At 44.1% G+C, this 27,075-nt stretch overlaps 1 protein-coding gene across 1 annotated transcript in view; it reads right to left on the reverse strand.

Moving 5' to 3' along the window:
* C6H1orf50 (chromosome 6 C1orf50 homolog) overlaps positions 1-27,075 on the reverse strand; it is an 85,135-nt gene that overhangs the window by 27,055 nt on the left and 31,005 nt on the right. The window contains exon 2 of the mRNA XM_069240771.1: positions 8,874-8,989. Within this exon, the coding sequence (XP_069096872.1) occupies positions 8,874-8,989 (116 nt within the window). The remainder of the gene's footprint in view (positions 1-8,873; positions 8,990-27,075) is intronic.

Here is a 27,075-nt window from a genome sequence, read left to right on the forward strand (position 1 = left end):
TGTAGTTTTTCCTCGAGGGAACTGGTAGGGTTCTGAGGTGTGGGTGCAGCTCTGACATATTTATAGTTGCTCCTAGGTGAAAAACAGGGTGGTCCTGGTTCTCCAATCAGGTGCAGGTCCTTCCCCCTGTGATGACCACTTCGTGGGAAGTGTGACAAAAATCAATCCCAGGGAGCAACATTCCTCAAAAATCCATCATGGCTGAAAGTGATCTTTGGAGGTTACATCTGGCTGAGCCCACCCACTGGTGTGGCTAAAAATCTTAAACACACCCTTCTCCTGCCCTCTCCTAATCTCATCAAGAGGGAACCTAATTGACTGGGGTTGCAGGATGTGAGGGAGGTGCTGGGCTACTCCAAATGTCCTTCCCTGCCTTTGAAGACCAGTTTGGCAGCCCCCCCTTCCTGCTTCTCCATCTGCTGAAGGGAGTTCTCCTCCTGCATGCACATTACTTTGTGTTCAGCCCAGGCTACTTCATACCTCATCAAGGCATCCTGGCCAGGCTGCCAGAGGGTGGCCACTCAGAGCAGAGCACTACAGGGATGAAGTTGGGAACTTTTTATGTAGAGTTTAAAACTCTTTACCTGAACAAGTTATATTAAATCCCACAACTGTAAGTTGTGGGATTTATTATAACAATTAATTTGATACCAAACTTGAATTATCTTACACTTAAGGGGACTTTATACATTAAAATAGTCTCCCCATTCTAGCCTATGGAGGCCATTCACTACAATGAAGGAAAACAAATTTGGCTGTTTTACCTCACCAGGGCTTCTAAAACTATTTTTATAATGTCCCTGCTTATAGTTACATGGCACTCAGCCATAGGGGCAGATAGGGAACACCTTAGGGGTGACATATGTAACAATAAGGTAGTTTAAGACTTTGGAAGTACTTGTAATTGTAAAGTCGAATTTGCATAAAACTTTAGTTTAAAAGCAACCAGCAAGGCAGGCCTGCCTTTAGAATGACCCTAGGGGGGCACCTCAGCAGTGTACCTATGGGTGCACTACCTCTGCTGAGGTCCCTAAACCTACATGCCCTACCATATACTTGGGACTTATAGGTAGGTTAATTATAATTAGCCTAATTTGCATACTTATTATATACAGAGCACAGGCCCTGGGACTGGTTAGCGGTACCCAGGGCATCATCAGAGTCAGGAAAACACCAGCAAAAGGTGAAAAATGGGGGCAAAAAGTTAGGGGGCCTCTGCAATCAGCCCTGTTTACTCACAGCTACTCATGCCTGACAACCTAAGAGCTCCGTCTGAAGCCTGCAGGATCTGCCTACCCTGGGCTAATGTAGTGATGCATGTGACTAAGGGGGGCAATATTACCTTTATAGTGCAAGCTGCATGATTGGACATGGCTCCAAGACACTACAGCCCAGTCCAATACTGCTGCACCCATGAATAACTGCCAACATTTTGAGTTTGCCCACTTGTGTCATTTTTAAGATTTTGGTGTGTTTATATGTGGCATTTTTATTCCTTGTGTGTTTTCTGTATTATGCTGTAGCATTTCTATAACACTTACTACCTCCTATATGGGGCACTAAAGTGCTCACCCACAAGGATTGCAAGCTACACTGTGAAGATTGTGTTGTGTGACACTTTGACACATTATTCCAAGTACAACTAAGCAGTTATATCCATGTATTCAGAGAAATGTTAGCAATGCCCCCTCCCCCTTTTTGTGCAGTTTTTTTTAGTTGCAAAGGGTTTTGGCAAAAAAAGAAAGGACTTGACTATGATGCCAGTTGCACAATTCAGGGCCATTATCAGCTGTGTAACGGGTGTCCGCACTGAAGGATGAAATGCAGCTATTTTTCATATTAACTAGGTCTTGCAGTGGACCAGGGATTGATGGCAGTTGCATGGGGAGAAAATGTTGCTCTTGGTGGAACATCTTGCTCTATATACGTAACTGGAAACTTAAAGAGGAAATGCCTTGTACATCTGGCTCAGTCCTAGCTACTTCATCTACTTAAAAGCCATGCGGGCTGATTCACAAAGATTTTCTAATGATTTACTCTTGGAGAATTCCTAAATTCCCAGAGTAACCTCTGGGTTTCAGGAGTAAGCCAGCAGTAGTTCAAGAATAAGTCACACATGCTCACACAAAATATGTGGCAGCTGGACTTCTGCATTATTTACTAACTGTTCTCCTAGTGAAATGCAGAAGCAGCAGACCACAAGAACATTCTCAATTGTCAAGACACATTATTAATAGATAATTATGATGCTGCCTGAAAGAACCTCTCACTGCAGACAGTGGCTGACCCATCAATGAGACTCTTGCCTTCTTGGTGGATGACTTCTGAAAAACACCCTTACCTCTTGACATCAGATATGTCACTTTTACTGTGAGTGCCAATGTACACTGTACCTAACACTTTTCATGAAGCTGGTGCATTAAACATCTAGCCAATGCCACTGCAGAAGAAAACTACTACGGTGAAGTTACTAAAGGTGCAGCAGAAAATGTTCAAATTTGGATTCACGGGAAAGAGAAGCATATGGAATAATTTTCATTTATCATACTCTGTCTTTTCATATCAACCAACCATTTGATATCCAGCAGTAGATGAGAAGTGCACTCTGTAATATTAATATGGCACATCAAGAACATACAGTTATTTTTTAAATTGTTTGCCTTTTGCCGTGCTGCTCCAAAGGATGTAACCCTCAAATAATGCTACCCGACATGAAGTCTTGCTTAGTGTAGCATGACTGTCTGCCATGTGTTGCCACTGCTGCTGAAGCACACAGTGACAGGAGGCTGGTGAGGCGTGGGATAGAGGATTCAGATGGGGTCATTGTCTCATCACAGTGTTTTCTCCGACACCTGTCCCTCTGCACAAGAAAGGGCGTGGGTACGCCTACTGCCAGATGAGCAGTGGGCCCAGGCTAGCCTTGGCCTATACAAATACAGTGCACAAGGTCCAGTCTTAGTTAATAGCACTGGTGTTAACAATAGCCCCCCGCAGCCCCTGTGGTGTGGGGGCCCTGGCCTACAGACGCCCCCCTCAGCACAGTACAATGCACACATGCGGCGGGCCCCTGGCCTGAAATCTCCTGACTTGGTTAGGGGTGCCCCTTCCTATACTTTGCAGGGGGGCCTTCAGGCTTCGTTATGAGACTGCTTGTTAGGAGCGGCGCTGGACTTGTTTTGCATACCAATGGCTTATGTGCCTGGCTCAGGCTGACTGCTGGTGACACTTCCCACTCTTGAGAATCTCTCCTGGACTGGAGGTCCAATAGACAGGCATTGCGTCCCCTTGCATTAAGTATATTCTGTCCATCTGGTGACTGGTAATCCAATCTATGCGTTTGACAAGGCTTCAAGGGGCTAGAGCGGGCATGTAGGGTAGGCATTTGTTAATGTCTGTACTCTCAGTCCAGTGAGACTGATTACCTAGGGAGCATCGATTAAGGTGTGTTTGGCACAGAACAATATAACATGCATACATCAGACAAATAGGCGACACACGCCAAGTCCTGTGCGATTGACAGCACTAAACACACTGTTCGAAGAAGTACATAAATTGTGTATAAAGATGCAGTATAATCAGGAATGCTGTCCATAGGACAAACTTAAAGTGTTAGGTTCTAAGAAATATGTGCTGTTGGTGAGTACCAGGGGCCACCTACGTAAATTTAGCATAAAGAGTGGTCATGTTCCTAAGATGCCAGGTCACTTTTACCAAAAATAAAATATTTTACAGGGAGTGCTTCAGATCTGCAGAAAGGTACAGCATCTGCAAAAAGTGAGCCAGCTCATTTAAAAAATAACAGTCAATTTATTTTATGAAATAGGCTATTGGCAGCAAGCCATTAACTTTTCTGGATACATCATTTTAATGATACTTGTTTTTTCACAGAAAAATCCAGCAACAGTACGCAGGAAACTGATTTAACAATGAACAGAAAGGTATGACTGTTCTTTTTAAAGTGAAAACAGCAAAAACATGCAGGTTTACCAGGTAAGAGGAAAGGGAAGCAAGGAGATCCGAAGAGAGGTTAGAAGGCCAAAAGACCAAGTTTGCATCAAATACTTTGGAAGATGAAGGCATAAGAGTATATTCTTTCTTCCGAAAGTTATTTTAGTTCTTAAGCAGTGCATTTCGGAAACAAACAATACGCCAAACAAGCTGCTGAATTGCAAACAGGGGCAAGTGAATGCTCCGAAAAAGAATTCATTTCAGATTGGCATTTTTCTTATCCTTTTCATATTCGACTGGCAAACAATGTTGAAAAGGGAAAAGTGCACACCCATGGTAAAAGGCCAGAATTTGGAATGAGACACGACGAGGCAGCTAGTCTGTTTTGGAGATCTAGGTTTTAGTCCAAACTGTGCCACTAAATCAAAAAAGAAATGATACCTTTAACGGTAAATAATGAAAAACACAATCCTACTGAGTGCGGTATACAACTATCCCAACCACGTGTACCAATCTCGGTCACATTCTTTTCCCCTAATCAGGTCTCAAGTGGATCCATGGCACCATGCTGTTACATATACTGCCTCATGTCTGAAGATGCTTAATGGCAGGTTCCTGGAGGGAGCAGTCAGCCATGAGACTTTCATTAGGGGTTCACTTAGACATCCATTTAAACAGGCAATTAGTGGGAATAAAGAAACATTCGACGTGCTGGCCTGTGCATGGACTAATCACCTGCCAAATCGGTCAGTTACAGCTGTGCAAGCTACTGATATATTACAAGGCAAGGCTCACACAACTATCAAAGAAAATCCCTAGAGCATAATGTATCCCGATTACCAGAGACATTGAGATTCGCAACTGGAAGGGAGCGGTTCAAATACTGAAAGGACAGATCCACTTTGAAAGGAATCATGATCAGGTGACCCTGAACAATTATGAAAAATGGAAGAAGTGGTCAAAGCCACTGATGTGAAGAGACGTGTTAGAATAGGAAACATTTGCAATCCATGATTTCGATAAAGAATAGAGACTTCGGTATAGACTGAGAAGGGCTCTCAGGACTGTCCATGATGAGATGAAGGAGGAAGACTTGGACCATTATAAGCTTTTGTGAAAATAATTAAAACGCCTGATCAAATGAATTAGAACATTGTTAGTGAAGGAGACCCAGAGGCCAGAGGCAGATGACCGGGGTCATACAAAAGAAGGACTTCCAATAGGTTCTGGAAAAAAAGGTGGATGGTGATTTAGTAATCCTGTCAGGTAAAAGGTGCACCCGATAACAATTTTTTTACGTGAAATGCATTAGGGTCAAATGTATGCCCTCCCAATCATGCAGTACAGCATAATGGTACCTCACAACTTGAGGATGGGGAGCAGCTTCCTATAAATGCTAGCATGATTGAGTAAGTTAGATGAGAGAGCCACTCGCTGGGTGGAGTCTCAAATATGACATACAAAACTCTGAAACTATAAATTATCTGCTCTGGACATGCACAGTACATCAGAATCCGCAATGCTGAGTACACCTTCTCAGAGGCCACTATCACAGTCTCTGACCCTTTCCTTCACACATTCCTGGTTCTTACTGGCACTCCTCTAAAACTGTAGCATTTAGATGTGCCTGTCCTTGCACATCATGAACTGCGGTGGGAGCAGTATATATATATATATATATATATATATATATATATATATATATATATATATACACACACACACACACATATATATATATATCCATCTGTTCTTCAGACTGCAAAGTGTTGGAGGTCACTGCAATTCACAAGAGCTATCTGACTTGACAAAGTGCATGTCATACCTCTTGCCTTATTCAAATACTCATGGCTCCTTTGACAAACTGTCAATGACTTTGGGCAGTTTAAAGGGAACAGCAGCAGGGAAAGAACAAGTAAGAACCTGCTTTACCAGTTAACTCTACGTAACTGAATCTATTATTTTCTTGCTGAGTCGGTGCAATGTGGTTTTGTTGTGGATCACTGCTCTAGGTTGCTAAAAGTGCACTTGACTCAGTGTTGCGACATCCATGCTGACTATGGTTGGATCGGACACTTCCTACAGGAGAATGTTAACTGCAAAGGAGGTAACTGATTTTCGATGCAAATTGTACTAAGGGCAGTTATTTCGTATCATGTCAATGATCTAACGAAGGACATACATAAATAGTTAATAGAAAGCATTAGGCTGGTAGCGTACAGTGGTTTAAAATGTACTCACATTATCAGTACTGCTAACTCATCATTCCAGACAGGCATCAGTCCGATCCTCCTACTCCTAAGGAAACCTTGCTTACTTCATAAATTGCTATCATATTGCTAGTCTCCACTTCCTGGACAAGATGCTTGAAAGAGTAGTTGTAATCGATTGCACAATCAAATATGGTAGATTACCACAAACTACTGCAATCTCATCAATCTGGAATACCGTTCCCTTGAAGAACTGAATCATCAACAATTCAGTTTGCCACTAGCTTCAAATATAATACAGATACTGGACCCGGGTTTCCTCGATCTGTGAAGTGGATTTGATATGACAACCCATCACATCCTCTGCGCCATTTTGTTCTCCTGCATTGGCATCTTCTAAGCTGTCCTGGATTGGTTTACCTCATTCCTCTCTGGCAGACCCTGCTTTGTACAAATGGGATTTCACAATGTCAGTGCCCCACCCAGTGACCTTCTTAGTCCTCCATGTGTATTTTTTTAATTTAACCACAGGCAGACCTGCCAAGCCCTTGTATGAAATGTAAATATAGACCAGTTTACAAAGTAAAGAAAGGTAATAAAAATGAACCAATCTGCAATGGTCAAAAGGACTTCTCTAATTTGTTTCTAACGTTTTGAGAATGATTTGCTACGCAGAAGAGATGAAAGATGGGAGGAAGCAGCATTTATACAAATCAGCCATACATAAGAGTTGGCATGGCTTCAGTGACGCATATCAAAGGTCCGGTTTGGATGCACTGGAACCTATGGCTACATTTGGGAGTTATACTCGCTATAAAGGAAGAACAAATTATCACTAAATGTATTTAGTTAATTTCTCTGTTTGTTATGCACGGATGGGTGGTATATGACGTTATCTCAAAATTTGAAAGCAACTGGGGAACATGTGAGAAGGCAAGAATGAGAAAGTGGCAAAGGGTTAGTTATTGGACAGCAATCTGGTAGCTCAGCAAAACAAAGTACATGAACAATCACAGAATAACTGAAACCCACATCATTTTCTATACATTGTTTTACATTTTGATATTTAACAGGTGTAAATAATGGTTAGGGAGGTGGTACCTAGAGTATTAAAGGCGTGAGAACTTACAGAGACTATCAAATCAAGTATGTGTCAATTCTTCAGGAAAAACCCAAGAACCTTGAGCAGAAATGTGTCATGATCCTGTGTTGCCTAATAGACAAATGTCCAACAAGGGCGGAAGTGCGGCTTGGTAGCAGGATTATGCTGGCTGAGTGCTAAAAATATGAAAGGATATGGTTCCTTGGTTTGGATAAGGAAGGCTTTTGGTCTCGGACCATTTATGAGGTTTCCCCTTTCTTTGCTCAGCATTAATATTGAAGGGGCTCCTTCCAGATACATGCAATTTGGGTAACTAGTTGAGCACATGATAATCACCGAACGTGCTAACTAGTCACATTTCCTCCCACTCCTGGGTGAGAAAACCATGTTGGCAAAAACCCTTGGGGCATAATTAGCAAAAGAGTTGGACTTACCATTCAGGTAACACTAAATTAAGAATGAAGACCTTAAACTCAGGGTTAGATCCTTTCAATGTTCCACCCCGACTGTAGCTGCAGTAGGCACTGTGTGTGTGGTTACTGAGGAGCACTGCTTCACAAGTACACTGGAAGTGGAGTGGAGTGCAATTCCACTCACCAAATGCACTCTATGCTACGCCCAAATTAGAATGTTCCCTAAATGTGCACTGTAACTCGTCTTAAAGGAACACTCCTGGTAATGCCTGCTGCCTTGCAACAAGGTGGTTCCTTGTCCAGGGAAATCTTAAGGACTTTGGGGCCAAACATATTTTTGGGGGCCCTGTTCGAAAATGCTATGATCCAATTCGAGCTCTTTCATGCCTTCTTTCGCCAGCACTGAGTTGACAGGCACAACCGTCCAAATTCGAAATGTGTTTACATCGAATATTCAGGGATAGTGACGTGTTTTTAATACTGGAACACAGCAGCAGCTCACTAATGTTACTGCAAATGATCTCTGTGACACCCTTCCATTTCTCATATGCGAGGTCCTCTTTTGATCTAAAAAAAAACTTTTTTTTATGGAAACACAATATTTCTCACAAAAATGTCTGTACAGACTCTCACACATCACCCACACTGAACATACATTAAAGGAAATCAGTATTTAAAACAATCCGTTTAAGAATTATTCAAGGTCATCAAGGTAAGCCTCTCTGCAGAACACAGATGGCGGTATCTGGGGGGGCCCCCTGATAGGCTGGGGCCCTGGGCTAGAGCCACTTTGCACATGCCTTTAAACATCTCTGTCCTCGTCCACTTATCTATATGTTACTCAGAAATCATGCAGAACCCAATCATGATGGTCAATGTTTCCTGCAATACATCTTACACAGTATTAAATACGTGTGGACTTTCAATGGTACAATTATTCTTTTTGATAATTTTGGGCAAATGATTTTCCAATTTCTCCTCATGAGATTTATGCAACATCTAGTATGGGAAAACCTTCATGTTGCTGAGAACAGTTACGCATAATTTAACAGGGAATATATTTTATAATCGTTATTACTGAGGAAAAAGTCCATGATCTGGAATATAAAACGAAAAAGGTCAGTTAAAAATATAGGTTAACCAGATCACCAGGGTACTCAGTGTATGAAGTAAGGGCATGTAACAATTCAAACGTCTCACCTTTTGCACCTGTTGAGCTAGGGCCACAAGATCGGAGGGATCGCCGATCCGATTTGTTTGGTAGGAGCTAACTAAGTTGAGTCCACCTGGGTCAGAGCGGCTTTCCACAAGGGCAACTAGAAACAGGATACATTTTGAAAACATGAGTGACTTCAAAATTCTCAGGCATGTAAAGGACAAATAAAAAGATACGTCCTAGCTTACAATTTCACATAATATAGTGGAAGAGCTGTAACACACAGGCTCTTTCCAGCAGGGGAGAAATCCCTTCACTGTAGCAGCCCCTATGTTTCTCAACCCATCAGCTCTAACACGGCCTCCTTCTAGTCTTTTCTTCGCATTGCCACACTGTTAGGTCTAAGGAGGATGAAAAAAAAAAACACCCCATGCTAAGTTACGTAGGGGACTTCACAGACAACAACGTGGTAAATGGAGGTTGAATGCATCAATTTCAGGTTTATTTGCTTTGTCGTCAGGTTTAAAAATCATAAATGGAGACCAAATTAGGAAACAGGCGGAGAAGCTAAACCGGATCAAACAAAATAATTTAAAGCGTAACTAAAATCCAACATATGTATACAAATATTGATTGCATAATTTAAATAGACACAACTCAAAAATATATTATAAAAATAGTAAGTAATTAATTTCACACTGATCTGTAATGTGTTCATTATTTTCTTTCAAGCATATGGTGATTGCCTTGACGAAGGGAGACCGACAGGACCACCCCGAAGAAACACTCACACAGAGCCAACACGACATCGAAAAATAAAGACCTGAACAGTTAACTATCAGAACAGGCCACAAAACTCCAGATGCGGCCTTTAAAAGCAGAAGCAATACGCTTGTGAGGAATTGACCAGATCCATGTGGGGCCTTTCAGGAACTTGACAAAATATTTCAATCGAGTCCTGCAACAATGCAGAATTTATGACTCCTTTAAAACTAAGAAACCACCACTGACCTTTGGAAATGAGCAAAATTCGTCCAAATAATGTTTTCAGACTGGACATTACACTGTATGTTGCCTCTAGAACTGGAGGTAATATGGTAGAGGCTGCTTCCAAATAACGGCACAATACACTAGTGGTGGCTTCCAGAACTGGTAAAAATGCAGACGCAAAGGCTAATTTTTGCTTCTGCCAATTAGACTATGCAATACCCTCAAACCTGCATTATTGTTAGGACTCCCGGATCACTTTGCAACTGCCTGTGTCCCGTCTGTCCTGTTCTTCCTTCTCCTTGTCCAGTACCTGGCCTGAGACATGTCTTGGGGCACTGAAATCTGGGGAGCCCGACCAAGTTATTACTGAAAGTCTGGAAACCTGGCCTAAGCATTTTTGATGATTTGAACCACTATACGATACACAAACAATACAGAAACAGGCAGTCATCAAACAAATACAAAATGATGAAATAATGTATTTAGTTCACAATCAAATATAATAAAAATCAAATGGTAATCTTTATAGGAGGGTTAGTGCGTATCTAAACTCAATTGAGGCCACCAATCATCCATACTCTATTCTGTATGATGCACTTACACTGCTCTCACAAATCAATCTGAGGATACAAACTTAATTTTTAGCATCCAATTTCACATTTCGTCACATTTCCAGAACATTTTAAACTTTGAAAATGTACAGTTTGTTTATCTATATACACTTTATTAAAATCAGTTAATATTTAATTTTCTAAGTAAATGTGAACCCCTAGAGTAGGCTTCGTGGACTCCAAGGGTCTCCGGACCACAGGTTGGGAATCACTGCCTTGGGTTGTTATTCCAGTAGTCATCTGGCTCACCTGCTTTCTGCTTCTTGTCATGCCCATAATCGCAGCACACAATTCCTGGCTATTCATGATAACTTTGGCCAGGCAGGCAGAGTTTTGGGAAAGGCAGAGATCTCTCATTAAATCATATGCAGAAGATACCACCTTCTAAAATTAGACACTTTTTTCCCCCCAAAAGATTTTTATAATGGCACACCGAGTTTATAATCCCTAAGGTGCTACATTTAGCATAGCAGTTTTACTACACCATACCTTTCTGTCATATAGGAGGGGCTAGAGGTGAATAAAGAATGACCTTCTAAAGCGCAAGGTGCTGCAATGTTTCTAGCTCCTATTTGCCAGTGGGGTCATCACTCTATGTTCTTCTTTCTGTCCCCTTTTACAAGTCGTCTCTGTGCTGCACCTCCTATCATATATACAATATTCTCAGTGTAATGTTCTTACACAATCTGTGCCTTTCTTATCTCTGACCCTTTGATAATTCTGCCACGATGATCTAGTTCAGGCGCTTGAGGAGTTTTTTTATGTCACTTGTGTTGATCCTGAACTATCCTGGATGCACCATTTCCGAAGACACTAATTCATTTAGGATTTTGGTCACCACAAATCAGTAGTGTGGCTTCTGGTAGGGATTATGCTTACTTTGGTGACGCTAGCCTCCATACACCTCTCACAATAAACCAGGCTCTAGGGTATGAGTATTCTCAGAGATGTGAAACAGGCACATATCTGTGGCTACTCACAACACTACAGGGTTAAAACAATGAAAGAAGAGTACTTATCAAAAGACAAGTAACATATAAGGTGGTCCCCATAAGGTGAAACATTCCTCGAGAGGTTCTCTTCAAAACTGCACATACCTTTTCAGTAGTGTATTCAAAATTTGACAGCATGCTTCAGATGAGGCCTGCACAACGGAACAATACTCCAACTGAGGATTCTTTATTTGGATGCAATTCAGTAGAGACGGCCCCAAAAGAAAACAGTACACCAGAGGCAGCCCTTCTACTGATCACAATAAGCCAGAGGTGGCACCCAGAACTGCACAATATCACATAAATGTGGCCTACAGCAGTTTTTCCCAACCATTTGACTTCTAGGGACCCCCACTTAATCATTACTGGAACCTGGAGACCCCCACTAAATCATTACTGGAATCTGTGGACCCACACGAGTCCTGAGGTTGGGATCCACTGGCCTACAGAACTGAAAACTAAATCCCAATGTGGCATCTATAAATCAAAACAATGACCAGAGTAAACAGAGTACTAAAGTTTTCTTGAACTACACATTTAACTTCTTGCAACCACTAGTCACCAGCCTACACTCCATATAAGCCCCATTACCAGACTCAGATGAACACAGTATTCAGCACCCATTACTGAATAGTACTCCAAAGTTAGCCTTGAGAAATGAAGACAAAGCACTAGAAGTGACATAGAGAAAAGCGCACCACACCCCACATGTGTCATGTACCTTTCTTGAGACCACCTGTCTGAGGGAAATATGTGCAGCTAATGCCATGCTGTATCTGTTCTGTATGCGAGGGAGGCTTTAAGGGCTGCCGTCTATGTACTCTATGTGTCTGTAAAGTTTAGTAGAAATTTGAAATCATCCAAAACTATTGGCTTTGTCAACTCTGGTTTTGATTTCCTCCAGTCCAAGGACTGGCTGCCAATTGTGACAGTGGGCCTTCCCACCCAGAATGCCCAGTAGCCATAGGCTACTGCCCTCTGACACCTGTAACGCCCCTAAGTCTAGTATTTGGGGTCTCCCTTGAAACTTACTCACCAGATTCCTGGCGACCCTCAGAAGAAAGAAGAAGGACTGCTAATCCCACCCCAGCAGTGAAGACTCTAGACGACAGCTGACTTGGCCCCAGCCCTAGCTGCCTGTCTGCAGCTTCAAATACTCCTGGTTCCAAGAAGAGGAAGCATCCTGCAGGACCAGCGACCTCTACAAACGCACAGAGGGCTGCCTGCCCAGCAGAGGACCAAGAACACCCAAGGACTGCGGCCCTGTCCAGAAGAAATCACCATAACAACTACAGAACTGCCCAGGATCCGCAAGCCCTGCCCAGTCTGCACCTGCCACCCACGGCCCAACTCCAGGTGGCCCACCGGTCCAGAGAAGATCCCTAGGTGATTCTGACCTTGAGTCCACCTTGGATTGACACCTCTTGGCCAACACAACAACGTCTGCAGCCTCAATCCGGAGGACCCCCCTGACCGCGACCGGATCCGACGAAGACACCCGATGAGACGCCTGCACCTGCAGCCCCCTGGCCTTGGGAAATTCGACCAACGGTCCAGCAATGTCAAGCAGGCACCTCTCCTTTGGTTTCTAAGGATGGACCACCCTGACACAGCCTGCAGCATCTTTTTAGACATGCGGGGTCCCCAATTCAAAAGCATTGGGGGCCTAGCTCTGTGTTTGCACGCTGCACCCTGTCCAGCCGAGGGTGCGTGTTTGGTATGTTCCTGTGACCCCGATGGTGCCGACCTAAACCCCCTAGGCCTGTGGCTGGGAACTGAAGGTACTTACCTGCAATCTGGTTTCTACCAAGCACCCCCTGTCCTCATAAGATTCCATTACAAACCTGATGCCAGCTTTGACTTCTGCATCCAGCCAGCCCCATAGCTGCTGGTGGTGCACTTTTGGGGTCAGCCTAAACTTTGACCTGTGGATATGCTAAATACGAAGACTAGAATCGTAAGTTGTCTACTTACCTGTTTTATGTGCTAACACTTTTCCCCCCTAGGACTCTATGGATTCCTATGTAAACTGCAGAGTCAACTTTTGAAATAGAAAATTGCTACTTACTTGTAAACTACTTTGTTTACAAAATCCAAACAGAGTACATTTGATACATATACTTGATACCTATTGACAACTACTTATCTGCAATAAAGTTCTTCTGGTTCTAGTACTAAAGTAACAAGATATATTTTTGGTATATAAAAAACATTGGCCTGGAGTAAGTCATTGAGTGTGTGCCTCATTTCTTGACTATGTGTACAACAAATGCTTTGCACTACCCTCTGATAAGCCTAACTGCTCGACCATACTACCACAAAAGATAGCATTAGTATTATCCACTATTAAGCCTCTGGGGAACCCCTGAACTCTGTGCACATTATACCTAATTTTGGTATAGTTATACAGAGCCAGCTTCTTACAATATGGAGAACCAGTGAGTGACCAGCTCTGCTTTTTTAGTTTGAAGGCATTCTCCTACGTGGGTGATGCTCAGCTACAACTGAAGCAGGATTAATTGGTGTCCAGTTTCATCAGACCTCTGGAAGAGTGCTCCACTGCTAATTCAGAGATTGGTGCCCATCAATTTCTTAAAGATGAATAGGGAGAAATGTTGATCATTGAGGATGAAAATACCCATAAGGCAAATGGGACCGACTCAGCCCGGGCTGTTGGTCATAGCTAGTTGTCTAAATTAGGCCTAAATGCAAAACTTGATCAGCTTAGGCAACTTGAGGAACTGAAATGGTGTTGATAGATTCTCCACAAATGTTCTTGAGGAAGCACTAGAAATAAAGCATTGTGTTCCAATCAGCATTAAAGACTTTACAAAACACTATCAAGGAGACACTGGCTGACCTTGCAAGTGATGACATCATAATCACTGGACCAGCTGAATAAAAGCTTTGTGGAAGAGGCCTCAGGAAAGAGACCTGACAATGTACCTAGGGAAGTATGAATTCTTGAAGCCTGCCTGGCTTTCATAAGATCCAGGTTCAGAATGTGGGGAGTACCAGCTGTGTCAAAGAATGTAAAAAGGTAGAGGGTTTAAAGTCAACAGCGCAACTCAGAACATGTCAAAAGTATCACGATTTGTTAACGTACAGTCAAAGGATAATTCCAAGATTTATAACCCTCAACAAATCCCTCTAACATTATGAAGTCTTGGAGTAGGACTGGACTGATCAGTAGCAAGAGGTTTCAAAACACCAAGGAAGCTCTAATCACTGATGCCCCCTATAAAGCATGAGGCTATCAAGACGGGCACCTAATGGAGCAAAAAAAACTCTACCCACAATCAAAAACAGTGGCAGGGGGCTAGCACTCGTTATCAAACACAGCTTACCAACGTCCAATACTGAAGAATATTCAGTCTTAAAATGAATAACCTCTTGATCGCTGTTGGTGCGGAAATATGCTTGGTTTTTATGTCATGAGGTGTACCAACATCTAGGAACAGGAGCAGTGTATTCCCTATATGTACTTTAGTGCCCCCCACGACTGAACAATCTCTTTAATTACAACCACTCATAAATTGGTACTGAAACATTCTCCTAAAAATGACAAAGATTCTTGTTTCAATGCTTTATATAAGAATTAAGTGGCAAAATACATAAAAGTGCAATGAGCACATTAACAGCCAAGCATGTATATATATCAAGAACTTAGTACGGTTCAAAATGAAATCCAACATAGATCCGCCTTAAAAGATAGGGGGAAAAAAGTGTCTCTTTTGCTAGCGAAAATAACTCTTATATAGGACTTCAGACAATAAGGCCAGACATTCAATGCAAGTACAGGATTCACAGAGTTTGGACCGATAGGAAACATCTAGTAAAAACAAGTACAGGATTCACAGAGTTTGGACCGATAGGAAACATCTAGTAAAAACATTTCACTGTAGAACACATTCGAAGATGTTCTCACCAAATGAATACATTTGACTTTGTACACTGATTAATTGTTTCTGAGCACACTTTCTGCTGACTCAAGTAAGACTATGTGAGTTTCATTCAGAACCACCTTCAACAACAGTAATCACATGACATACCGTGACCTTGAAACAAGGCTAATGTTAACACAAGCTCAAGTTGCACTGCTCTTTTATTAACAGAGAAGTTGGCTCTCACACCCCTGTTCATCAACCTTCAGCTTTCACTGATGCTCTTCTGGACTTAACAAAAGATTACTATCCAGCACCAACATTTCTGCATATTAAGAAAGCTCAACATGTGGTTTGACAAACCAGCACTACATCACTCATAAAACACCCTCATTAACATTGGACCACTGGACTACCATCAACAAGTCTTGAGCAAACACATTCTAAGGAACACACTCTCAATGCTATTCTGAAGCCACAAGGACTAATCTCAGTTACTGGAAAAAACTAAAAACATGGAGCAATCATATGCTTAACCACTTTAAGCTGAACGTATGGTTGACACAAATTTAACCAACAGGTAATAATACTCTATGTATTTATACTATGCCGTGGAAGAATACTGACTTAAACACCTTGCAAGAAACCCTTACTGATCTTAATCAATGACACAAGCAATGTGAATAACGATGTTCCACCTATGGTTGATAGATGTCAAAACAAAGCATCATCACAGGTAAACTAGAAGGTTCAATTCTGTCCAAAAGCCTCAATGATAACACTCATCTCCAAGCAAAGTACAAAATATGTTGAATATATATTAAGCTAAAATATTCCACTATTCTCATCAGAATTCAGAAGCTACCTGTCATAGTAAAGTGCGCTTTATAATAACCTCTACAGTCCATAACTCTGCAGAAATATCAACGGGCTTAAAGCACACCCAGGCTGCAATTTGAAAGCATACCACTTCATCAAAGAAGGTGATGACCTTGAAAAACACCTTAACCTAAAAGCCAGTAGTAAAATTGCTCTGCTATTAATCTCTCAAAAACATGGTTCCTCCAAAGTACAGTTTATAATATTCTTCTTCAACATGCTAGCATTAGACAAACCAGTAATTTCAGCAAAGCTACCTCCCCTGACCACTGCCTTTTGTAAACATAATCAAGCATTTTAATAGATTCATTTTAATGATTTTACGAAGCAATAAAAAGGTACAATTAAAAAGTGAGGAGTAGGGGCAGGCCTGGTCGGCGACCAACATTGCCACTCGGCACTGAAGCGCCAGAGAGCACTGCCACAAATCCTGGAAACTGCTGAATTAAATATCTGCTCTGATGGCTTGGACACACCCAGCGTGACTACTCACCTTCCTGGGGTCGAATGGGGCCCATTGCCCTGGTGCCCATGCCCGGAGCTTCATGCGGCAAGGAGCCAGCGCGCTGAGGCCTGACGCGGCCCCGGAGACCCCACTGCGACCAGCAGTGCGGCCTGGGGTCCTCAGGGTGTCGCAAAAGTGCCTGACTGGCCCTCCCAGGCCCCAGCTGGGCCCGTCGGCCTACCGTTAGTGTCAATCCTGACAGCGGGCAGGGGAAGTGCCCGGGCCGCCTGGTGGTGTGTGCCCCAGGAGGACTGGAGAGCAGCAGGCTTCCCTCCTCCACCTACAGCGTTAGAGCCCTATCCGTCCAGGCACTACAGTGCCACAAGCCTGCACGTCTCTTTATAGTGGTGTGTGGCAGGTGGCGCCAGAGGCCGGGCTGCCCTGAACTGCAGAAGCTGAGTCAGAGCTAGGGTATCCTGGGCCGGGCCCCTGGGCCCACATTTGGCACTCTCTGGACTCCGGGCCTTGTGGCGGGCTTGGAGATATTGGACCCTGGCGGTGGCCCACATCGCCACCTTACAGAGCCTCGGTTGCTTCATATGGTGGGGAGGAGGTGAGTCCTGCATGCCCTACAGGTGCTCCCACCCCTAGATAAATCCCACATACAGCTGATCATGAGAGGCTTACTCAGGTGGCATGGGTTGTGACTACACCTCAGGAAAGGCCTAAATACAGACGCGTGCTCACCCCCAGACAACATTGACTTTTGGAGCCTCGGTGTTGCAGGCATACTTGGCCAGTTCCTGTGCTGCATATCTGGGCAAAGTCCCTGATCAGCTATACTACCTCTGGCAATTGCCCTAGGCTCCCTGGTTGCACTACTCCATTGCTGGATGACAGGATGGGCCACGGGGACCCGTGACAACGCCAGCTGGTGTTTAATACCAGCAAGGCCCTAGGCACTCCACTATGGATCAGCACGCCTCTGGTGATCCTGCGACTAGCACTGTGATAAATCCCCCATAGGATGGTACAGCAGCGATAATGGCCGAGCTCCGTGCTGGATTCCAGTCTACAGACTTTCGCTTCGATTCCCTCACAGCACAGCTGGATCAGATGACTGAGCACACGGACCATGTTGAAGCAGATATGCTAATTAAAAAACATTATTAATGATCTACATGTTTTTCCTAATGAGAAATTGCTTAGAGAAATTATAGAAAAATAATTTGCACGTTTGAAAATGTGCCCTCAGGGTATGATCACCATGTGTACTAAAATGACTGAAATTTTATGAAATAATGAAAATATATGAGAAAAATTGTAATAATATGTCATAATAATGAGGTGTATAACCTATGTTTTGTATTAATTTGTAGTATTAAGTTAGCTGGACTAAGGGCCCAGTTTCCCTGGGCCTCGCATACTCGAGAAACTGAAATATCGAATGCTTTGCAGAGGACTCGAAGTCGCAATAGCCTTGACCCGCTCGAAGTTCAAGTTACTTAGCTAATAATTTGCTGCAATGTACAGGTAGACAGGCAATGAAGAAGACAATTTGATACAATTATGTATAGAGCAGGCTAAATGTACTTTCCCAGGACTTGAACAATAGAAGCACTGACTGAAGAAGAATATCCAACAATTTCGATACCTGATGAGCCGGATGATGAGGGCATCGCATGATGAACCAATCCGTATCTTGTGAACGAATAAATATGAAAATTAGTAGATTTGGTAAACAAAAACTATAGCTTAAAGTTATATCTGCTGAATGACTGACAAATTAGCAATTAGGGGGATGGACTGGGAGACCCTAATAAAAAGTAATGACAAGGGGCAAGAAATCAGAGTTGCAGGAAAAGGGTTGATGGCGTCAGGAGACGCTGTCCGAGGTGCCGATATTGGGCTCATGGTCTGTAAGCCTGATCCGTAGCTGACTAATAGATGACCTGAAGATGAAGACTGACTTGTTGCTGATCCATCCTGGATAGGTAGCTATGAAAATGTGACTATATGGTGCCTTTTCTTCTAGGCACCAACTGCGCTGTTTTTAGAGATTCTCACTTAGGTAGATTTTTCCCAAACTGATGTTTTCTCTAAATTGTTTTCGCATGAAGCCCATCATGGTTATCTTGCTTAGGTAGGCTGTTAAGGGTGACGCTGACAGTGACAATGACTGACAAACTTAATTGCTGAATTTCACTATTAACGCTGGTATTCTTAGTTTATGGAATTGCTTTGTTGCATATGTTCCTTCAAGAGATGATGTCTTCTATTAATTAATTCATAAATTGATTGGTTTTAATAAAGACTGAACCAACGGATGATTTAGAATTGTATTCAATAGGGAAATAAAATTGTTTAATTAATTCCAGAGTTGTGGTTATTCATGAGTAGATTGTTTTAAACTGTTTTTCATAGAATCTTTCTTGGTTAATAATTCAGTAGTCGCTGCATGACTAGGATACTCCATGCAATTCAAAAGGTTCATCGACCTATACGCGTCCCCTTGTAAGTTTACTTACTAAGGACCAGGCATGCTAGCAACCATCAGGCCGTTAGAATGGATGGGTTTGAAAGACGCATATGTGAGATTGAGGATGGATGTGTTGGCACTCAAAAATGTGCGGATCAGTTGGAAAATCTGTTACAAACTGTTGCATTCAAGAAGGCGCGCTCACACTGTAATAATATTCGCATCACAGGAGTGGCGGAGTCTACCAACACTGGGGGCGCATAGACAGCTTTGTTGAGAAGCTAATGGATCAGCTCTTTGGCAGGAATGCTTTTACAAGCACTTTTGTTGAGGATGGGGCGTACAGATCGCTGGGGTTGCGCCCAGTTCCCAGGTTCCCTCTGCACCCTATTATTGCTCGCTTTTTGAGTTTCTGAGATCAAGACACTGCACTGTGCTTGGCTAGTGAAAAGGATCCACTAAAATATCAAGACATGGCCATTTCTCTTTACCCTGACTTCACCCAGCTGGTGCAGGAGGCACGGCGCAAATATGCAGAAAAGGTCACTGCTCCAAAAGGGTAATATTAAGTATGCAATGTTGTATCTTGCACGCTTGCGCACACAACTGGACAGTAAGCACTACACCTTTTCCACCCCCGCTGAGGCCGCATTCTTTTGCAAACAGTGTTGCAGTGCCCTCGCAGCGTGGGGGGCTCGGGCTAGTCATCCCTGCTGGTGTCCCCGATACAGCACAAACCCTGAGGGAGTGCCTCCGATCCGGATATGGAAGAGCTAACAGCATACAGCATATCCGACAAGGCCCTAGCTTACGTACTGTATGTGACGGCACAATACCTGCTTCATTTCATACTACTTCAGGCACTGGCATTCTCCCTTTTTGAGAGCATTGCCCTACCCCAATGGTGTATGCCAGAACATTTCAATGTTTATGGGTTGTACTGTGTGTTGGGATTCACCGGGGGATTCTACCCATTGGTGGGGGGGAAAGGAGTTGGGTTCAGTTTCATTGCGCGTTTAATACCGCAGAGCCTGATACCTTTTCTGAATTCTTGATTTACTGGCACTGTTACCCGCTGATCGGTTCATATACCCATGCTTTGATACATCCTTAAATGCTACGGCTGTGCGCATAACTAAGATAGCGTGTATGACCTGGAACATTAGGGGCCTGAACAATCTGAAGAAAGGTAAAAAGGTTTTATCTTACCTTAACAGACATGAGATAAAAGTGGCATTGCTTCAAGACACTCATCTGCCACCTCAGACCGAACACTCCTATGCTTCACAGTGGGGCACTAACCGATATTTAGCATGTTACAGTTCTTATTCGCGCGGAGTTTGCATATTAATTCATAAGAGTGTCCACTTTGTGTGCGATGCTGTGGTTCAGGACCCAGATGGGCAGTACTTGCTGCTTTGCGGGGTGTTGGCAGAGAACACTGTGCTGCTAGCTAATGTCTATGCTCCAAATGTTGACTCTCCTGACTTTTTTGCTAATCTCTGTACCCAAATTAATTCCTTGGCTACTAAGCAGATCCTGATCAGTAGCAACTTCAATGTAACTCAAAACCCACTATTGGACTCAACAGGACGCTCGGGAGTCACCAAACCTCATGCCTTACACATTTTACAGACCAATTAGACACGTTTCATCTTTCAGATGCTTGGCGCACCCAGCACTCTAACACACCAGGCTTCAATTTTTATTCTGTGCTGCACGGCACATGGACATGTATCGATCACTGTTACTTTCGCCGTTTGGTCCTGTTATGGCTTGCGGACATTTCCCATTTCCCTCGAACATTATCTGACCATGCCCATGTGGTTGCCCATTTGCAGATACCCTGTGCCACCACCATGGTTAGAACATGGCAGCTACCCTTAAACGCACTGCATGACAAAGTATTTCAGTCCAAGATACACACAGCCATTACTGAATATTTTGCCTTGAATATTGGCTCACTCCAACATTATTCCACACTTTGGGAAGGCATACATTAGGGGTGTTAGTACAGCGAAGCACTCTGGTGTCCTTTGCGCTATTAAGGGAGACCTGGCCAGAGTGGAGATGCAGCTGTTCGACAATGACAGCCAGCTAAATACGCTGACTTTGCGCATTTGGTCTGGAATTGTACCCCGATTCGCGCTTATTGGGATTCCATTTACAATATTTTCGCACAGATGATAGGACATCCACTCTCTCCGACGCCGCTACTGGCACTGCTGGGATACGTAAAACCACTGCCTAAACACATTTGGCAGTTTGATGCCCTGGCCTTACTTCTTGCAAAGCACCGGGTGGCACTTTATTGTGGAAGTGGTACTCTCCCTACTGTATCAGCCTGGCTCTGCGATATGTCCAGTGAAATCTTTGCAACGCTGCAGCCACTCTCCTCAAGACCCAAAGATATATGGCAGCCACTTAAAAACTATCTCTTGACGGTGCCACCACTCACGCAGACTCCCCCATGTACACCCGGCCCACAAAATCACCAGGTAGCACTTGATGACCGACTCCCTGTACCCTTCCTCTACTTCTCATGTTCTGCTTGCTGGCACTGCTTTAAATCATGATCCCATTTGGAACCTTCCTCTCTGCATGTATGCTATTACCCCTTCTACTGTGTTGCAACAGCTGGGACATCACGTTTAATGTCATTAATGTTTGAATCAATGCCATTTATTATTGCTAGTATAAATTGATTTACAGCCTCTGTTTACTTTGATAAATTTCACCGTATTTGTTGGGATAAAAGCTCAAAAATAAAAGTTAAAAAAAATAAATGAGGAGTCACTTACTGGCACAATAATTATGTCTACAACCAATCGGGAACCTACAAAGAATACCTGTATTAGGAGTACCAGTGTGTAAATGAAAACCATGCAAGTCATGTACAACATAAAAAGAGAATCTACATTAGAGACTTCTAGTAGAATAGTTCCATCAGGGAGTCCATATCTTGACATTTTCTGATGCATTCCTTGAACTTTATAAGCGTATTCCTCCATTGTGGTGCAGAAGTCCATGCCTTTGTTCCACTCCTCCCTCCGGTGTGTTGTGGGGGAGGGCTTGGGGGTGGGAGGGGGGGTAGCGTGAGGGAGTTAGTGGACCAATGACATGCCAAGTAAGTCAATTTTAGCAATCAGGAGGCCAATGGCAGTAAAAATGCTGGCGTACCGAGGACCACCCAAACGGTCCATATTTTGCAAAATTATAACCCTGAAATATTAGTGACCTCCCCACTACCACGCCCAATACATCACATACCCTGCAACAGTAGTCCTCAACTAGAGGGCATTGCCATATCATAAGAAAGTATGTGCTGAGAGGGGAACCACACCTTTGGAAATTAAGGGGATTTCGCTTTTCCAATTTTCCATAGGCACAAAGTATGATACTGATACCTGTGTAAGTATTTAAGCTGGGTAAGGCGTAGGTGGGCTGAGAGGGCTAACACATGCAGTGCCATCTTCACCACGATCCAATCACCCTTGTCCAGCTCACCAATGTCAACTTCCCACATATCTCTCAGTTTCAAATTGGGGTTGGGGGAGTTAACCAGAGAGCGATATAGCTATGAGATACATTTCACCCTTCAGGTTTCAGTTGTTAATTTGGCCTCTAGGGGAGTAAATTGTGGGAGTTCCGTCAATGTATTCCTGTAGCTCTAAAATACATGTCTCAAATGGAGGCATCTGATTTGTGTTTTGTGGATCTGGAAGTCCACTACAAGGTCCTGGAAGGACCACATGCCGTCAGGTTGCCACGTCACCCAGTGATAAGATTACTATCATGTTGCATTACCAGAACCCCGTCAACTAGGCACTCTGCCAAAGTGGCTTCCATATGCCAATGAATATGTTTGAGTGTCTTTCCAGCACTGCAGTGGGATTCTGGTTGCTGCCAGAGGCGCTCTGGGGATTGCCTTGTCATACAATTATGTGTAATAAGTCAAATTTGTCTAGGAGATCTAACTCTAGCCTGTTCAGGGGTCTTCTATTTCCTTGAATAATCTGTGATTGATAGGGACCAGCTATGAGGCCCAGCAGTAGAGCCGAACATCCATCACCCCCAGCCCTCAAAATAAGGGGCTTGTCTGCTTTTCGTGAAGGAAACTCGCACAACTGCACCCCCCCCCCTGTCCCTCCCATTCCCACCCCAAAGGAAGTATTAATTTGAGATTGTAGATCCATGAAATAGATTGCTGGGAGCTGGAATGGGTAATTTTGTACAGTATAAAGAAAGCCCAGCAATGAGATCATTTTAAATAACACTCCGACCAAGGACTGTCAGAGGAAGAGGGGCCCAAGAGGTCAGCTTCTTCTTCAATTTGTCTAGGAGAGGAACGATTTTTAATTCCCAACTTTGTTGTCTGTTTGCTATAATTCCCATACTCAAGTATTTGAAGTGACTGCCCATGAGCCGATGAGGTGTGAACGTCGGTAGTGAGATGCGGCTCTCACCAATAAATGGATTTCCCACCAATTTACTTGAAGGCAGAGGCCTCATTATATATTCATAGGAAATCTGTGAGATGGGGAATAGAGATTTCAGGTCTTTGAACATATAGCAGTATGTCGCTAGCATATTGAGAGATTCTGTCCTCACCCCCATTTGCCCACTGGACTTCTTCCACCTGAGCATTTATAGGTATCCATGCCACTAAGGGATCAAGCACAAACAACAGAGGGGAGATACTCTGGATGACATTGACACAGTTCCATTCACACAAACCTGTGTCCATGGCTCTGTACTAAGAACCTCAATACACCTGCAGAAGCACCGCCTGATGTTCGTTTTCTCTAGCACCTGATGTAGGAACAGGCACTGAACAAAGACAAATGCCTTCTGACTATCCAGCATTAATAGTGCACTATGTATTGGGATCTCATGCCACCACGCGAAAACTGAATGGAGATGTATTAAGCAGTGTCGTGTTGCAGCCAGAGATTTACACATTCTGGTCAAGGTGAACCAAGGAGCACACTACCCAAATTAGGCAAATCGTGGGTACTTTAGCTAGTATTTTGGATTTAATATTAATGAGTGATATAGGGTGTTAGGAAGACTAGCCATGTGTGGGTCTATTAGGTTTAAGAATAATCGCAGTAGTAGCTCCTCGCAGATCACATGGTAGTGAACCAGTTGTAAAGACTTCCTTGAACAACTGTGAAGGTGAGGAGTCAACAAGGAAGATAACTGTAAAGAAATGGCTCCCTGTTGCAGTTACCCCCCACTTTTTGCCTGATAATGATGCTGACTTGACTGAGAAGTGTGCTGGGACCCTGCTAACCAGGCCCCAGCACCAGTGTTCTTTCACCTAAAATGTACCATTGTCTCCACAATTGGCACAACCCTGGCACCCAGGTAAGTCCCTTGTAACTGGTACCCCTGGTACCAAGGGCCCTGATGCCAGGGAAGGTCTCTAAGGGCTGCATCATGTCTTATGCCACCCTAGGGACCCCTCACTCAGCACAGACACACTGCTTGCCAGCTTGTGTGTGCTGGTGGGGAGAAAATGACTAAGTCGACATGGCATTCCCCTCAGGGTGCCATGCCAACCTCACACTGCCTGTGGCATAGGTAAGTCACCCCTCTATTAGGCCTTACAGCCCTAAGGCAGCGTGCACTATACCACAGGTGAGGGCATATGTGCATGAGCACTATGCCCCTACAGTGTCTAAGCAAAACCTTAGACATTGTAAGTGCAGGGTAGCCATAAGAATATATGGTCTGGGAGTCTGTCAAAAACGAACTCCACAGCTCCATAATGGCTACACTGAATACTGGGAAGTTTAGTATCAAACTTCTCAGAATAATAAACCCACACTGATGCCAGTGTTGGATTTATAAAAAAATGCACACAGAGGGCATCTTAGAGATACCCCCTGTATTTTACCCAATTGTTCAGTGCAGGACTGACTGGTCTCTGCCAGCCTGCTACTGAGAGACGAGTTTCTGACCCCATGCGGTGAGAGCCTTTGTGCTCTCTGAGGACAGAAACAAAGCCTGCTCTGGGTGGAGGTGCTTCACACCTCCCCCCTGCAGGAACTGTAACACCTAGCAGTGAGCTTCAAAGGCTCAAGCTTCGTGTTACAATGCCCCAGGGCACTCCAGCTAGTGGAGATGCCCGCCTCCTGGACCCAGCCCCCACTTTTGGCGGCAAGTCCAGGAAAGATAATGAGAAAAACAAGGAGGAGTCACTGGCCAGTCAGGACAGCCCCTAAGGTGTCCTGAGCTGAGGTGACTCTGACTTTTAGAAATCCTCCATCTTGTAGAAGGAGGATTCCCCCAATAGGGATAGGATTGTGACCCCCTCCCCTTGGGAGGAGGCACAAAGAGGGTGTACCCACCCTCAGGGCTAGTAGCCATTGGCTACTAAACCCCCAGACCTAAACACGCCCTTAAATTTAGTATTTAAGGGCTCCCCTGAACCTAAGAATTTAGATTCCTGCAACTTACCGAAGAAGAAGACTGCTGAGCTGAAAACCCCTGCAGAAGAAGAAAGAAGTCACCAACTGCTTTGGCCCCAGTCCTACCGGCCTGTCTCCTGCCTTCTAAAGAACCCTGCTCCAGCGACGCTTTCTCCAGGACCAGCGACCTCTGAATCCTCAGAGGACTGCCCTGCTTCCAAGAGACCAAGAAACTCCCGAGGACAGCGGCACTGCTCCAAAAGAACTGCAACTTTGTTTCAAGGAGCAGATTTAAAGACCCCTGCAACTCCCCGCAAGAAGCGTGAGACTTGCAACACTGCACCCGGCGACCCCGACTCGACTGGTGGAGAACCAACACCTCAGGGAGGACCCACCGGCGACTCCGAGACCGTGAGTAACCAAAGTTGTCCCCCCTGAGCCCCCACAGCGACGCCTGCAGAGGGAATCCCGAGGCTCCCCCTGACCGCGACTGCCTGAACTCCATTTCCCGACGGCTGGAAAAGACCCTGCACCCGCAGCCCCCAGCACCTAAAGGAACGGAACTCCTGTGCAGGAGTGACCCCCAGGAGGCCCTCTCCCTTGTCCAGGTGGTGGCTACCCCGAGGAGCCCCCCCCTTGCCTGCCTGCAATGCTGAAGAGATCCCTTGATCTCTCATTGAAAACCATTGTAAACCTGACGCGTGTTTGCACACTGCACCCGGCCGCCCCCGCGCTGCTGAGGGTGTACTTTTTGTGCTGACTTGTGTCCCCCCCGGTGCCCTACAAAACCCCCCTGGTCTGCCCTCCGAAGACGCGGGTACTTACCTGCTGGCAGACCGGAACCGGGGCACCCCCTTCTCTCCATTGAAGCCTATGTGTTGTGGGCACCACTTTTGAACTCTGCACCTGACTGGCCCTGAGCTGCTGGTGTGGTAACTTTGGGGTTGCTCTGAACCCCCAACGGTGGGCTACCTTGGACCAAAAACTGAAACCTGTAAGTGACTTACTTACCTGTGAAACCTAACAATACTTTACCTCCCCCAGGAACTGTGAAAATTGCACTGTGTCCACTTTTAAACAGCTTATTGTGTTTTATGTAAAAAGTATACATGCTAATGTAATGATTCAAAGTTCCTAAAGTACTTACCTGCAATACCTTTCAAATGAGATATTACATGTAGAATTTGAACCTGTGGTTCTTAAAATAAACTAAGAAAATATATTTTCTATAACAAAACCTATTGGCTGGATTTGTCTCTGAGTGTGTGTTCCTCATTTATTGCCTGTGTGTATGTACAACAAATGCTTAACACTACTCCTTGGATAAGCCTACTGCTCGATCACACTACCACAAAATAGAGCATTAGTATTATCTCTTTTTGCCACTATCTTACCTCTAAGGGGAACCCTTGGACTCTGTGCATACTATTCCTTACTTTGAAATAGTGCATACAGAGCCAACACCTACAATAACTTTTTGAAAAACGCCATGGGTCTTCTTTTTGGGGGCAGAGGGGTCATTTCCAAGGGCATTGCCGTTATTGTGGTCG

This window comes from Pleurodeles waltl, chromosome 6, assembly GCF_031143425.1.
Source record: "Pleurodeles waltl isolate 20211129_DDA chromosome 6, aPleWal1.hap1.20221129, whole genome shotgun sequence".
Taxonomy (NCBI): Eukaryota; Metazoa; Chordata; class Amphibia; order Caudata; family Salamandridae; genus Pleurodeles; species Pleurodeles waltl.